The 15,414-nt window shown below is 38.4% G+C and overlaps 1 protein-coding gene across 4 annotated transcripts in view; it reads right to left on the reverse strand.

Annotated features, from left to right (window-relative positions):
• The window catches only part of TTC3 (tetratricopeptide repeat domain 3), a 122,462-nt gene that overhangs the window by 70,955 nt on the left and 36,093 nt on the right, over positions 1-15,414 (reverse strand). For all 4 annotated transcript variants that reach the window (XM_077765454.1, XM_077765453.1, XM_077765455.1 and 1 more), the window contains 6 exons: positions 9,354-9,516; positions 8,374-8,419; positions 7,246-7,366; positions 6,070-6,130; positions 3,631-3,691; positions 1,366-1,450 (listed from right to left, as the gene is read on the reverse strand). In XM_077765454.1, coding sequence (XP_077621580.1) covers positions 1,366-1,450; positions 3,631-3,691; positions 6,070-6,130; positions 7,246-7,366; positions 8,374-8,419; positions 9,354-9,516 — 537 coding nt within the window. The remainder of the gene's footprint in view (positions 1-1,365; positions 1,451-3,630; positions 3,692-6,069; positions 6,131-7,245; positions 7,367-8,373; positions 8,420-9,353; positions 9,517-15,414) is intronic.

The following is a 15,414-nucleotide window of genomic DNA, read 5'->3' on the forward strand; positions in this document are numbered from 1 at the left end:
AATACTCCATTGTATGGATACCACATCTTCTTTAACCCAGAATAGTATTTCACCAAAGACAAATTACACGGACACATCTTAATCACCCAAAGTCCATAGTTTACCACAGAACATACTCTTGGTGTTGTACATTCTACGGGTTTGGGCAAATGTATAAGGACATATATATATCTATCATTGTGATATCATACAGAGAATTTTCACTGCCCTGAAAATCCTCTGTGCTCTGCCTATTCATCTTTTCCCCCTTAATGTATATTTTTATTTATTATCATTATCTTTTTAATTTTTAAAAAGTGTTTGTTTTTGAGAGAGAGAGAAAGAGAGACAGAGTGTAAGCAGGTAGAGAGAAAGAGGGAAACAGAATCTGAAGCCGGCTCCAGGCTCCAAGCTGTCAGCACAGAGCTCAGTGCGGTGCTCAAACTCCTGAAACATGAGATCGTGACATGAGCCAAAGTCGGACACTTAACTGACTGAGCCACCCCTGGGCATCCCATCTTAATGTATATTTTAAAATTACTTACTAAATACCATAGAAAGAATTTTATAAACAAAGTTATCTGATTACTGTTAATTCAGTAATTCATTCAAAGAATAAAAAGTTTGCCCTTTGACAGCTTTAAGATAGGCTAATAAAACTTCAAGTGCTTAAACCTTTTAAAATAATTTGAATCTTCTTGAAATATTATCTTAAAAGTTAAAACCTTGGAAAGCAAAAAATCCCAAATCTTTAAATCTTTGAGAACCAAACAATTCTTCAATTGTCAACCATTAATCGATAATTTCTGGTTAAAGTAATTATCAAGTTTGGATACCTCAGCGGGTCAGTCAGTTAAGCATCTGACTTTTTTTTTTTTTTTTTTTTTTTTTTNCTCCAGGCGCTGAGCTACCTGTCAGCACAGAGCTTGATGTGGGGCTCGAACCCACATACCGTGAGATCATGACCTAAGCCGAAGTCAGACGCTTAACCGACTGAGCCACCCAGGTGCCCCAAGCATCTGACTCTTGATTTCAGCCCAGGTCATGATCTCACAGTTCAGGAAACCAAGCCCTGTGTAGGGCTCTGTGCTGATAGCAAGGAGTCTGTTTGGGATTCTCTCTCTCCCTCTAGCTCTGTCCCTTCCCCTTGCTCTCTCTCAAAATAAAGAAACATTAAAAAAGGCTTAACAAGTTAATATATAAATTAGTGATAGTTTTGTTTATATAGCAGTCATATTTATAGCAGTCATATAGAAAAATATGTGCTATAACTTAAATTATAAAAAATAAATTTTAGAGATGTACATGATTAGACTTAATTCATATGAAAAATATTTTGTTCAAAGACTTTGCTTTGTTACATTAGAAATAAGCCTTTTTCTTTACCTGGTGTGCAGCTCTGGAAGATTTAGAAAACTGTTTTTCCAAGATGTTTTTCAAATCTACTGGTAAAGTCCCCTGTGAACTAGAACTAAAAAGAAAACTTTTGAGTTAGTATAAAACACTCCTGTTTATATAAAAAAAAATATTTACTGAAAGCCATTTTTTAAAAACTGAAATACAGGCAACATACATGCTATATTAGTTTCAGGCATACAAGATGGTGATTTAACAATTCTATACACAATGCTCACCATGGTAAGTGCACTTACCACTTGTCACCATACAACAGTATTACAGGATTATGGATTATATTCCCTATCCTATACTTTCTGTCTCCATGTTGAAGGTCATTTCAAACACTGAATAAATGGAGAGTCACAAATTCCTACACAGAAATATTACCAAGAGGGCAATTCTCCCCAAATTAACTTCTAAATACAATAACATCTCAATAAAATCCCTATAAAACTGGAGGTGGAGGGGGACCAGAAGAATTGTTTATAAAGATGATATGGGAGAACAAACAACTTAAAGAAAGAAATTGGGGGGGATTTAGGATCATCAAAAGTTATTATAAATCTATAGTCATCAGTAACAACATAGCCTTGAAACCAGAAATGTGCTCATTAAACATCATAAAGATGTTCCATCTCACAGGAAAACTTAATAATATGATACAACTGTTTCAGAAAGTCTGACTTCAAATGCTGGTGAGGGTAAGGGATTCAGGTATCCTGGGTGTTTTCTGACACTAAATAGTTGTCATTTTTCCGTACCAATTCTCTAACACGGAGAGTCCAATAATTCAATTCCATTTTGACACCAACTCTGGAGTTGACACAGGCCCCACAGGTCAAAGGCTCAGTCCCAAAAAACCGATCCCACGTCAGACACAGTGCCCTTCCCCATACTGTCTGTCCCAAGGAGGCGCTCGGGCTGCCCACTACTGTCTGGCAGATGACAAACTCAGAGATTTCTGTGACCCTCCCTCAGGCTCAATAATTCCCTAGAATGACTCACAGAACTCAGAAAAGTGCTCTACTCATCACCACTAGCTTACCACAAAGGCTGTAACTCACAGCAGCCAATGGAAGAGGTGCGCAGGAAGGTGCGGGTGTTGCACAGGAACGTTCGCCAACCCATGCCACCTCCTTGGCCCCTCCATGAGCTCAGCAACCCAAGCTCCCTGAGCCGCAATGGTTTCAGAGGTTTCTATGAAGGTTATTACATAACCTTAACACATAAGCACGAATGATTATATTACTAGTCACTGGTGACTGACCTCAATTTCCTGCTCTCAGCCCCTTCTTGCAGATCAGGGGGTGGAGCTGAGAGTTCCAGCCCCCCAATCACATGCTTGCTCTTTCTGGTGACCAACCCCAACCCTGCAGGTAGGGGCCCAGCCTTAAGTCATCTTAGTTTAAACCCAGGTAAGGTAGAGAAGAGCTCGTTAGGAATAACAAAAGATTCTCTTTTCAGTCCAAAAGTTCCAAGGATCTTAGGTGCTCTATGCCAAGAACTACGGACAAAGAACAAATATACATACATACATACATATATATATATATTTTATACCACACCCTCCCACAGCTGAGCACGAGTACTGAACAGTACTCATTTCCTACGACAATTTGGCAGTTTCTATCAAAGTTAAAATCACACATTCCCTTTGATAGAGATTGAGCCAATAGAAAAGATTCTCTTGCTTTATAAATTGTAAAAATTGTAAAGACAGGTGGCAAGAGTTCTTGTTAATTTGGGGGAGGGGATATTTGGTAGAACTACTATTTTATAAGTAGTTGCTTTATTAGTGAACACTTTCCTCTAAGGACGGCCGCTCAAAAGGGCCCCTGAATATACACACACCCATGCCTGTGTATGCAAAGTAAGCTTCTGGGTGGCCAAGAACTTGTTAAAACTCAGTACCTAAAGGAAGCCACGAGAGAAGCAACTGTGGAAAAGGCAAAATAAGGTGAGCAGGGAGAAAGCGTAATTTTCACTTCACACTTCTGTGAATATTTTTTCTTAAGAGCATGTATTTTGAGATTTCTAAGAATTAACACTGCTAGATCTCATATTATATGACTTTCAGACATTACTAACATTCAGGATTAATAACACTTTAGCCAAAACTGACACTTTCCTAAAGATGTGCCTTTGATATCTGAAAGTACTCATCATAGGCACTACTTGAAAGACACATCCCTCCCCTTTTCTTTTTTCTTAAGAGGAGAATATTAGGGGGGTAAGCCTAGATAAACAACATACCTGAACTTCTCCAATTCATTGTTTCGAGATTTTTGTTTTCCTTTATATTTTGGAGGCTGACCTGTTAACACAAAGTATTTGTTCCTGAAATCTGTACACAACAATCAACAAGCCTGAAAGCAAATCAATTAAAAATATGTACATTGGAACAGGAAAGCAAAGTAGGCAATATTTTATGTGAGTGTAATACAAACAGGTAAAGAAACAGCTATGATGATGTCTGTCTATTCATGCTATAAAATTACTGTGAACATAAATTACAATGGTATTATTTAGGCCTACAGTAGATACAAAGAGATAGAGGCCATAGTTCCTCTTCCCAGGTAGTTTATAATCAAATGGTAAGAAAAGATAGTGACCAGAATTACACAACAATTGCTTTTAGGAAGAAAAGAAAATACACCATGTTTTTACTGACATATTAATTCCATGTTAACTGGTCTTGTAACTCACAGAAGTGGAAATCACTTAAGGTTGAGTGTCTGGGAAAAACATTAGTGGGAATGCAGCATTCATATTTAGCTTTAAGAAACAAGTAGGATTTGGATAGGATGGGCCAAACTCAAGAATGACATTCACTTTAAGAGACGCTAAGTAAACCTGTGTGATCTGGTGAGTTGGGTAACAAGAAAAGGCTGGAAAGGGGCTGCAAAGGCCAGCTGGACTGAGTGGTCACCGGTCCTTTGCTTCTGATGCTGGAGCTGTGTGAGTCCAGCCTTTGACCCACAGGCTGGAGGTTAGGAACCGCTGTGAACTTTGGAGCAGGGAGGGAAACACACAAAGTTGTGTGGAAGAGAGCAAGGCAATAGGGACAGGACATATGTGATGGGAGCTTTGGGCAGAGACAGCAGAGGCAAGTCAGAACTTATGGGTTAAGGAGGGGATAAAAGCCGAAGCGGTTTGAGTGGCCTCAGAGAACAAAGGAGACTTCCAAGGGCATCTGGGTGGCTAGTCGTTTGAGCATCTGACTTCGGCTCAGGTCATGATCTCAGTTCGTGGGTTCCAGCCCCGCGTCGGGCTCTGTGCTGACAGCTCAGAGCCTGGAGCCTGTTTCAGATTCTGTATCTCCCTCTCTCTCTGACCCTCCCCTGGTCAAGCTGTCTCTCTCTCAGAAATAAATAAAACATTAAAACAAACAAACAAACAAAGGAGACTTCAGAAAGGCAGAAGAGTCTGCGTTTGATTCCTGCTGTCCAATTTAGGGCAAATCTACACACCCCCAACCCTAGGACCTCAATGTCTTTGACTGAATATAGATGCTGAGGTGCAGGTGGTATTTAAATTATCTACTTAAAAATGTGCTGATAATAACAGCCTAAGAAACATCAATAACTTAAAAGGTGTTTTCCAAAAGAAAAGTTTTGTTCTCACTGATCTTTCATGTGCTATTAGAGTCACATTGGGTAAGNTCCCTCTTTATCATTCTCCAATGTGCTAACCAAACGGGAATGGCCAGTGGTAAAGAGCTGGGTGTGTGACCCCGGAGCCTAAGACAAGACAGAACTGCAGGGAAAAAAGACAGAAATGGCTGCCAGAAGCAGAAAACACACGAACCAACAAACAACAAATAGGAAAAGAGGGCAGCAGGGTCACAAACTATGTCACTAATGTCACCGCAACAACCCTGGAAAGAGCACATAAAGCCTGGGACAAAAAAAATCTGTATCTAACCAGCAACCTTGCGTCATCAAGAAAATCTGTATTTTCTTAAGCTCGATTTTAAAAGGCAGGGAAGCATATAATCTACTCTGGAGTGATTTTCAAACAAAATCTGGTCATACAAAGGGAGACTGAGAATAAATGAAGTGTGAACATTTGCTTCTCTGGACCCATCATTTCTCAATGATGCCAGGTAAGGGGAGCCCTGCTGGGTGTATGTGTATTTACTAGATGCGTAAACAAACATAATCACTAAGCACGTACAAGTTAAAATAAACTAGTATCAGCCTAAAGCATCCATTCACAACATCACCCCCAACAGAGTAAAAACCAGTTTTTAGGAGATGAAAAAAATCTAACGTTTTTAATAAACAAAGCACAGATGTACACACAGGACACAAACAGATAAACAGTATCTGTGGCAAGAGGGCAAATGGGGGAGAAAAAAGTCTAAAAAACCTCCTGGGTCTTGGAGGAGTGATGGATAATGAAATTAAAGCTGAAAGACACTGGCCTAATGGGAATCAGGCGCAGATGAAGAGAGGCTTCATCCTCCCTTTCTATTCCTCCTATATGGATTTCCAAAATTAAACTTATTAAGTAATATGAAACAACTGAGCACTGACTTCAAGTAAATATTCAATGTTTTCTCACATAGAAACGTTATGAAGTAAAAGAGAACAAAAGCAAATATAAGTGAGGCTTGTACAAATGTTAGGGCATGGAAGTTTAGGAATGCTACATTAATTCAGCAACAACTCAAATAAGGAAAAAACTTACTTGGTGGTAGAAATTCCAGATGACAGTCACAATCATCTACCTTCAAAGCTTCATCTACCACCTAACCATGAAAATAAAATTAGTGAGATTAAAAAAAAAATACAGCCATAAAGAATTCAATAGCTAAATAATAGAATAGAACAGAATTTACCCAAGTGCCTAAAATAACCAGCTGGTTATTAGGCCTAAATAAATAAACAAACAAGATGACCATTCTATTTCCAACACGTGGCATGATGCCTGACAGGTCTGCTCAAGAAGTGTACTGAATAAATACTGTCATATTTTAACTTGTGCTCCTCTCTCTAACTGAATACAGCCTCTGAGATCATCAATATTAACAATATAAGGACGGTACAGGGAGTTGGAAAAGCTCCCTTCAATGCCTACTAGCCACCTACCCCAAAACACTATTTTCCTTTTTTCCTCTCAAATCCTAGGAAGAGATATTAATGTGGACTTGGTGATACCCGCTGAGTTTTTAATATAATACTGTTCAGAAGAAAACGGAGATACAGATAATCTGGGACGCTGATCACAGAGGCGGACTGGAAGGCCTAGAGGAGCCCTCACAAACCATCAGGCCTGGGTGCTGGTGCACACAGCGGGAAATCAAGGCCGGGCCACTGCTGGGAAGCACAAGAGAGGCTGCAGAAACGCCTGGGGCAGAGATGGGGATGGCAAGCCTCCCAGACCCAATGTAACAGGAGCCCGTGGGCAGGCTGCTGTGGTGCCAGAGGCCAAGTAGATTACAAAAGGGGAAAAGGGAGGTAAAGAAAAATCCAAAGCACTGTAAGCAGTGGGGTGACTGGCCACCAGACTCCCCCATCACTCATTCCCAAGTGGCTGTCTGATTGAGAGACATGTAAAGCAGGAATAGCACACAAAGAGAACTTACCCAAGAGGAAAAATGAAATTTATAAAAAAGTATTTTGAAAACACACAAATGTGATTTCAAAAGTAACTGACATTGAATATCATCTTCAAGCAATTGAAGGAGATCGTTGGAATATTAAAAGAAAATTTTTAAAAAGAGAGAAAATCATTCTCTTGATATCAGGAAGCAAAAAGGGATTCGTATCACCAAAATATTTAGCTTCCGTTATCACCAAAATATTACTGTAAAACCATGAGACTTTCTAATCCTGAAATAAATTCAATTTTAACTGAACCTACCTTTAGATTCTGATTACCACCGTTTGCCATTTCGTGCTTTGTTTTTCTGGAATCTTTTTCAGTTTCCACAAAGTTAAGTGAAGTACTAAATGCAGGTGCTGATAAACTAGGTATGTAGGCCCTGAATGGGGAATAAAAGAAAAAATAAATTTTTTCCTACTGATCAGCATGCATTTTTAAAGATAATTTTAAAAATAATTACTTTGGGGACAGCACAAGCAGGGGAGGGGCAGAGAATTGGAAGCTGGCTCTGTGCTGACAGGTTGACAGCAGTGAGCTCAATGTGGGGCTCAAACTCACGAACCACGAGATCATAACCTGAGCTGAGGCTGGACGTTTAACCGACTGAGCTACCCAGGTGCCCCTGATTAGCATCAATTTTTAAAAAGTTATCCCTCAAACAAACAAGTTTTAGCAACTACTGCCTTTGTTCCCTTGAAAGCATGGTAATACTGTGTTAGAAAAAATCTACCTCTGAGATTGGGCTTTATATATAAATGTTATTTTCAATTTGGTAGGAAAAACTCAGATTAAGAACAGTTCAATGTATTCTGGTTTCTAATATTCAAATAAGTCTCCCTGTTTTAATGTTAACAGCTTCGATATCTTAGGTATCTAAAGCATGTGGGAAAAAGCATAATCTATGTAGAACCCTGGCTGCTATCTGTTTGCTTGTGAGCATACTCAAATCGCCTGTTGTCTATGTATAACAGAAAGTGTCTTAGCCTTTGAAAAGATACTGGGAGGCTGGAGGCAGATGTTTCCAGGACAACGGCTGACAGTTAAAGGTATAGACTGTTTCCCTACTCTCTGATGCTAGGATCACCACTACAAAAACCGTTTCCATCCCAGTACAGTGACCTGCAAGTAACATTATACTACTCTTTTCCCCTAGGCTTAGGCTACAGATCTCCCATAAATACATATGCAAATGGTTCATAAAACAGTCCACAAAACAAATGTGACAATTCACAGGTCACTTGATCTTAGACTCAAACCCCTCTCCTTCCTCTCGCCAGCTTTACTGTGGTTGACATTAGCTACGAAGTGTCATACGCAGTGATGCTTGAACTTAGAAGGCAAAGCCGTCCCAAGTAAGAGCTACAGACCGGAGTGATATTAACTCACCTGCTTTCGTAAAAGGCTTTAAATGGATTCCTAACTGGTGTTCGACCTATAAAAATCAATCACACACATGCACAATAATCAGTGGATTAGCAACACATACTTTAAAGAGATTTCAAATTTCCTTTAAACTGACAGGAAGAGCATCAAATTTACAGAACTGAAAAATAAACCTAAATAATTTTACATTTCCAGATGTTTTTAGTTTTAGGATGGCTTCAGCAAAACGTTACACAGCCTTATTTGACATCCCATTACATGTGATCACTGACTAGATGCAGCAATATATAAATCTGAACCAGAGATGGCACCTGTCTTCAAGGAGCTCACAATCTTATAATCACATTATGTTGGATGATAACATCTCAGCTCACCTTCCTAAGACATTAAATACCCAAAGAAGGAAAAACAGGAAAGACCTATATGCTGAAAGTATAGAGTAAGGGAATTTCGGGCACTGGAGAAAGCAAAATCACTTCGGAGAGAAAACGAAGAGAATGAAAATCTGGAATTCCTAGCCTACACAGCTGATTTCTGGTATGAGTACATATCCCATACAGATGTATATATGCATATATGGTCAGCATGCTACAGAATGAACCACACACTTGGTGTAAAGACATCAAACAACTCTACTGAAGGGTCTTTTCTTTAAGAATTAACTATAATAATGGAAGGAAAATTTTTAAACAATTTTGTTTGAAAAGGCTTCACTTTATTAAAAATCTACAGAATAAATAACCTGTTATTGTATGTTTCAAATAAAAGATAGACATCATTTGTAATTACCTAATGGAATATAACACTGACGTACTTCTACACAGACAGAAATGGAAAACTTAAGTGACTTGACCAATAAAGCATAACAAAATAAGTACAAATCACCTGAGAATTGATTTATGGTCCTCCAATAATCCAAGAAACCCACCTTCAAAAGTTTTAAAGGGAATTCGACTGTAACCAAAGAATCTTAGGTGAAATACCTTGCAGGTCTTCTATTTGTTTTTGTAACTTTACATGCTGCTGAATTAGATCCTTGATTCCCTCAGGGTCATTTTTACAGAGTTTTTGAGCTTTTATGTTTGCTTGCAGGGCCCAGTCATATTCCCCCAGCATAGAAAGAGCAGCACAATAACGATAATGACCCTGTTCCAAAAGATAAATTTAATTTTTTCTCAAAAATATGCTTAAGTTAAAGAAAATAGATAAGGAAAAATATTTTGCTTGAAAACTACTTTAAATGTTAGATTAGGACCCTATCAATGAAAAATTTTTAAAAATGTTAATACCTCTCAGGAAATAAAATTACCTAAATGAGCTAAAGTTAAAAGTTATGAATAATATTTATAATAATTTTAACTAGAGATCAGTATTTTTGCTTAAGAGATTTTTATGCCCCCAGAGAAAATAATTCAAGCTTTATTAAATTTTACTAGTAAAGAATGAAATATATTATTTTGTGCCAAATAAAGTACAAAAAAAACATTCATTATAAATGAGTAACGTAGTTTTTTTCTACATATTTTAAGGCAATAATAGTCTCTAAGTCATTACATTCTTTACACTTTGGAAATCACACAGATTTCAGAGCTGGATGGAATAATCAGCTTAGACTGTAGTTCTGCGGCCCTTCCAGAGCATGGCTACAGATAAGGGGTGCACCCAGGCTGGGTCTTCCACCTACCTCTCTCAGTCAGCTTTTCATTATTTTACCTCTAAGTGTAGTTCTTGGCTTGAAGAAAAAGTCCAAAAACCACGGATTTACTCAATTCCAACTAACAGGGCTTTGTGTTTTGTTTTGCTTGCTATAGAACCACAGTCCTGGCTGGCCCCATGTATGCACTTTGGGAACTCTATATCAAGGATGAACGTTTTAATCTAGGAAGCTAGTATTACCAAACCTGGGGCTAACTCAACCACCCCGTCTTCTAGCTACTCACAAACAGAGCTCCAGTTATAGGTACAGTCTCCACCTGGGAACTGGCTTACCAGTGAGAGAGGCTAGAAACTTCCCTAATGGCACACTTACAGAGAGACAAACCAAAGAATCCTGACCGTAGGACTCTGGACCCAGAGCTCTTTCCTCCTTACCCCCACATTTTACAAAGAACATTCTCATTCTGTAAGAAACTACTAAATCAGAGATAACTGACATCTTTTACGAAAGATGAACTTTTCACTAAAAAAGGCCAGAAACAACCATGAGGACCTTTGTTTATGCAGGTTCGATGCATATACAATCCTCCTCTGGTGCACCAACCCAATCTGTGAGTTCTGAAGCATTTTTAAAGCCAGACTATTTAGGCTCAGATCAAAGATCCCAATTCTGATTCCATTTGCTTAAATTCTGCTTTTCCTCAAAAGGGATATGAAGACAGGTCTCTCAGATATGCTACAGGACAAAATCCTATCTCCTAGGAATATTTGAAATTTAGAGAACTACATAAAAATTCACAGCATCAGAAATTATAAGATTATAAACCATACCTACTAAATTTATAGAAAACACTTTTTCTTTCTTTTATCCACAACCTGCCCCCCGTCCCAACCATCCTTCTCTTCTGCTGGGTTCTCTTCCCAAACTCTGTAAAACCTAGTATAATGTCTATTCTTTGAGAAAGGAGTTTATTCAGATCTCACTGCTCAAGTTATGTGAATGAAGCTTAAATTAAATGTTTCCTGAACCCAATTACAATACAAGGTTTGCTCCTCTTTGACACTACCTCTTTGTGTATCACATATAGAGAAATTCCCTGTTGTTCATCTGCCGAGCAGTCCCTCTTCTTGGTGTCACCACGTCCCTACTCTATATTGTAATTGCAGGACTGGGACTAGCCTCCATCTCAACAATAAACAAGGAGAAGAGCAGCAGTGACCCAGGAGACTGACCAATCGAAATGCACCATTTTCCAGGTGGTAGGACTGATCTGCTGGTGGGCACATGGCTCAGCCAGGATCAGGCCAAGGCATCCCTCACGTGTACTAAATAGATATTAAAAGAGGTTCTCTTTCCACTAGAATTAACAGTTATTAAGGATATCAGTTTGGGGCTCCCATTACTTGGTTGAAAGTCTTTTTCAAAATGAAGCCAGGAGGGAACCCTACATTCTAACTACCACTTCTGCTCAAGATACAGTAACAGAGATTTGGATTTATGCTCTTGCCTCAAACAAACAAGGACAAAATATATGAAATAAAGATGTGTGGACTCTGAATACCAGGCAATAAAAGACAGTGATCCCCGAGACCTAAGAAACACACCGAACAACCCCTACGACTGCTCTGCCTGGCTGGGTGGAGTTTCTAAGCCGTGACACAGGGAGAAGGAACCCGGGCAGGGACTGCGGTCTCCGCTGAGGAGACAGTGTCAAGGAATCCAGGAAAGCCGAGACGGTGCAAATTCACAGGGCAGAGGACCAGGGAGGAGACTGCTCCACAGAGCACTCCAGAGGTCCTCACATGGTCCACCTGTGTTGAGTCTTCAGTTGAGTACTAGTCAGTACATGCAGGAGGGGAAACTACCCAAAACCCAAACCAGGGAAAGAACCACTTGAAAGCCTAAAAGGAAACAACAGTAAGCAGTCACACAGGGCCAGGAACAAGTCCTGTTTCCACTGGCCAGAATGGAAAACATCATAATTCAGAGAATAACAAGTAGAGTACTCAGAAGAATTTTGCCCCAGTTGTGAAGATAAAGATAGCCCTTGACCAAATACCACTATGGTCCCACCTAAAAGAGCTTAAATCAAGACTCCAAAGAATTACACTGTTTCTAAGTAACTTTGCTGTATCCCAAAACAAAGCTCAAAAATATTTACAGGTACACAAAAATATCAGTAACAAACAAGGTAAAATTCACAATGTCTTATAGCCAATAAAAACTTACTAGGTATGCAAAGGAAAAGTGATCTATAAGGAAGAGAAAAAAAAATAATTTGTTGAAAATAACTCAAAAATGACAGACGATAGTATTAGTAGACAAGAACATTAGAACAGTTATTACAAACATATTTCATATGCTCAAGAAGCTAAAAGAATGAACATATTAAAATGTGAAATATGTAAGAAATACTCAAAATGAAATTCCAAAGATGAAAGTTATAGCATTTAGGATGAAAAATACATCAGATGAAAACGGGCAGATTAGACACTGCAGAAGAAATAAATCAGAAAACTCTATTCAGCAACAGAACCTACAAAAAGAAAGAATGAAAAGAGAAAGAAAAGACTGAAAATGAAGCTAACACACACAGGAAAGCAAAACTGAGAAACAGGAAGAAAAATGTATGCAGACCTGGATCCAGCTATGCCTGAAGCTGATCTCTAGACTTTTCAATTACAGGAGCCAACTACTTAGACCAAATCTGAGTTAGGTTTGGTCACTCACAAAAATATACCCCCTCAGTATTAAAAGGTTCTTGTGAGCATCTGTGAGGCAACTGGCTTGTATACTCTATAACAGTAACAGTGCACAGAGATTGTTGACAAATGTTAATTTACTATAAAAATTCCCACTCTTTGGGATACAATGATATACCCTCTTAAGCTTGAAAGCATCTGTAGGACAGCTGACACTGTACCAGTCTTCTCTATCTGGAAAGAAGGGAGAACAATGGCCCACATTCGCAGAATCTCAAGAGTACCTTCTTATACAGGCTTATACCGTAGAGGCTGACTCAACAGACTCAGGCTCATGGTTATTCCAAAGTAGAAGTACAGAATGTACCTTGCATGGTCTACCTTTGCTTTTGAAGTTTAAGCTACCCTTCAGAGAGCACTCCTTTTCAGTAAAATAAAATGAAAAATGACCTAGGTGTACTTACCAAATTTTTAAAATACTTAATAGGATTTGTGTTTGGCATCCAGACAAATATTTTTGCAATCATCACAAAATATCCCTATTTAAAGAAAATGAATGAACGCACATAAATACAGTCAACTAATCTTTGACAAGGGAACAAAGGCAATACGATGAAGTACAGATAGCCTTCTCAACAAATGATGGTGGGACATGTACATGCAAAAATAATGAATCTAGACCTTATACTCTCCACAAAAATTAACTAAAAATGAATCACACACCTAAATATAAAATGCAAAAAATGGTGATGACTTTTTCATGGATCATGAAAGAAATACCTGATAAGCTGGACTTAATTAAAATTAAAAACTGCTCTCTGAAAGCTGCTGTCAGGAAAATGAGAGGCCACAATCAGGAGCAAATATTTAGGAAAGACACATCTGATAAGGGCTGTTACCCAAAAATATACAAAGAACTCTTAAAATCCAACAATAAGAAAACAACCCATTTAAAAATGGGCCAAAGATCCTCACCAAAGAAGGTAAACAGTGGCAAATAAGCACATGAAAGATGCTCCACATCCTATGCAAATTGAAAGGAGACTCCACGACACACCTATCAGGAAGGCCACAATTCAGGACACTGCCAACGCCAAATGCTGAGGGTATGGAGCAGCAACAACTCTCATTTGTGGCCAGCAGGAATGCAAAATGTTACAGCCACTTTGGAAAACAGTTTGTCATTTCCTTTAAAAATTAAACATATTCTTGTCATATGATCCAGCAATCATACTCCTTGGTATTTACCCAAAGGAGCTGAAAACATGTCCACAAAAAAAACCCTGCACATAGATTATTTATAGCAGCTTTATTCAGAATGGCCAAAACTTGAAAGCAACAAAAATGTCCTTCAGTAGGTGAATGAAGAAACTGGTGCATCCAGACAGTGTAATATTATTCAGCACTAAAAAGAAACCACCATCAAGCCATGAAAAGACATGGCGGAAACTTAGATGTGTATTACTAAGTGAAAGAAGACAATACGAGAAAGCTACATACTGTATGATCCCAACACTATGACATTCTGAAAAGGTCAATCTATGGAGACAGTAAAAAGATCAGTGGCTGCCAGGGGTTGGCTGGGGGAAAGGAGGATGGATAGGCAGATCAGAGGATACTGGGGAGAGTGAAAATACTCTGTATAAACCATAATGATGGATAAATGTCAGTATACATTTGTCCAAGCCCACAGAATGCCTAATATTTGGGCAGTGAACCCTAAGAGAAACTACGAACTTTGGGTGATTACAATGTACCTGTGTAGTTAATCAATTCTCAAACTGTACCAGTCAGCTGGAGGAGACTGACAATGGGGGAGGCTAAGCACGTGTGGGCATCTGTAGGAAATTACCTTCCTCTTTATTTTGCTGTGAACCCAAATCTGCTCTAAAAAAATAGTCTTTTTTAAAAAAGTGAGTATTTTCTGTTCAATAAATTAAGTCAGGAATAAACACCCTACAATGTAATTGTTACAACATTAACAGTCTTCAATGTAATTTAGAAAGCTGTAGTCCTCTTTTTTCAATTGATAATTGAAACAGGAAAAGGTAACTCTAGAAAAACCAACTTCAGGGTCTGGTTTCAGTGTTAAGAATTCTATCATCTATTCACTCTGTAAGAACACATGCCAAATGCAGTTCAGTGATCAACAAATTTCTGTGTCAAGCACAACAATGGTAGTAAAAATAGCAACAAACGAATCACTCTCAAATAGAAGCAAATCTAATGCTGGATTCTCAATCCAGTTTTGTCTTTACTTGCAAAAGTCCCTTTACCTTTCTGGGACTCAATTTCCTCATCTGTAAAATGAGGCATTTAAAAATGGACTCCAAAATTTGGATGCAGAAGTCCACCTGGGGAATTTCATAGTCCCCAGGCTCTGATACACTTCTTGGCCACAATGTGGGGGACTCTAAAATTCCATGATTATACTCACTCTGGTTTAAAAACAAATTATGTAAAGCCAAGAATGAAGTCTGAAACATAGGTCTTTCTGAAGCTCTACTTAAAAGAAAAAAAAAAAGATGTTTTTATGATTTAGGAAAATACAGTGATTATTATTATAAACGTCTAGAATTAAATGCTAACATTTTGTTGTATTTGCTTTAGATTCTTTTTTAATGAAAGAAATAAAATCATACAAATACAGCTGAAATCTTCTTTAGACCTTCCCTCATCATTCCC

This window comes from Crocuta crocuta, unplaced genomic scaffold, assembly GCF_008692635.1.
Source record: "Crocuta crocuta isolate KB4526 unplaced genomic scaffold, BGI_CrCroc_1.0 scaffold84, whole genome shotgun sequence".
Classification (NCBI taxonomy): Eukaryota; Metazoa; Chordata; class Mammalia; order Carnivora; family Hyaenidae; genus Crocuta; species Crocuta crocuta.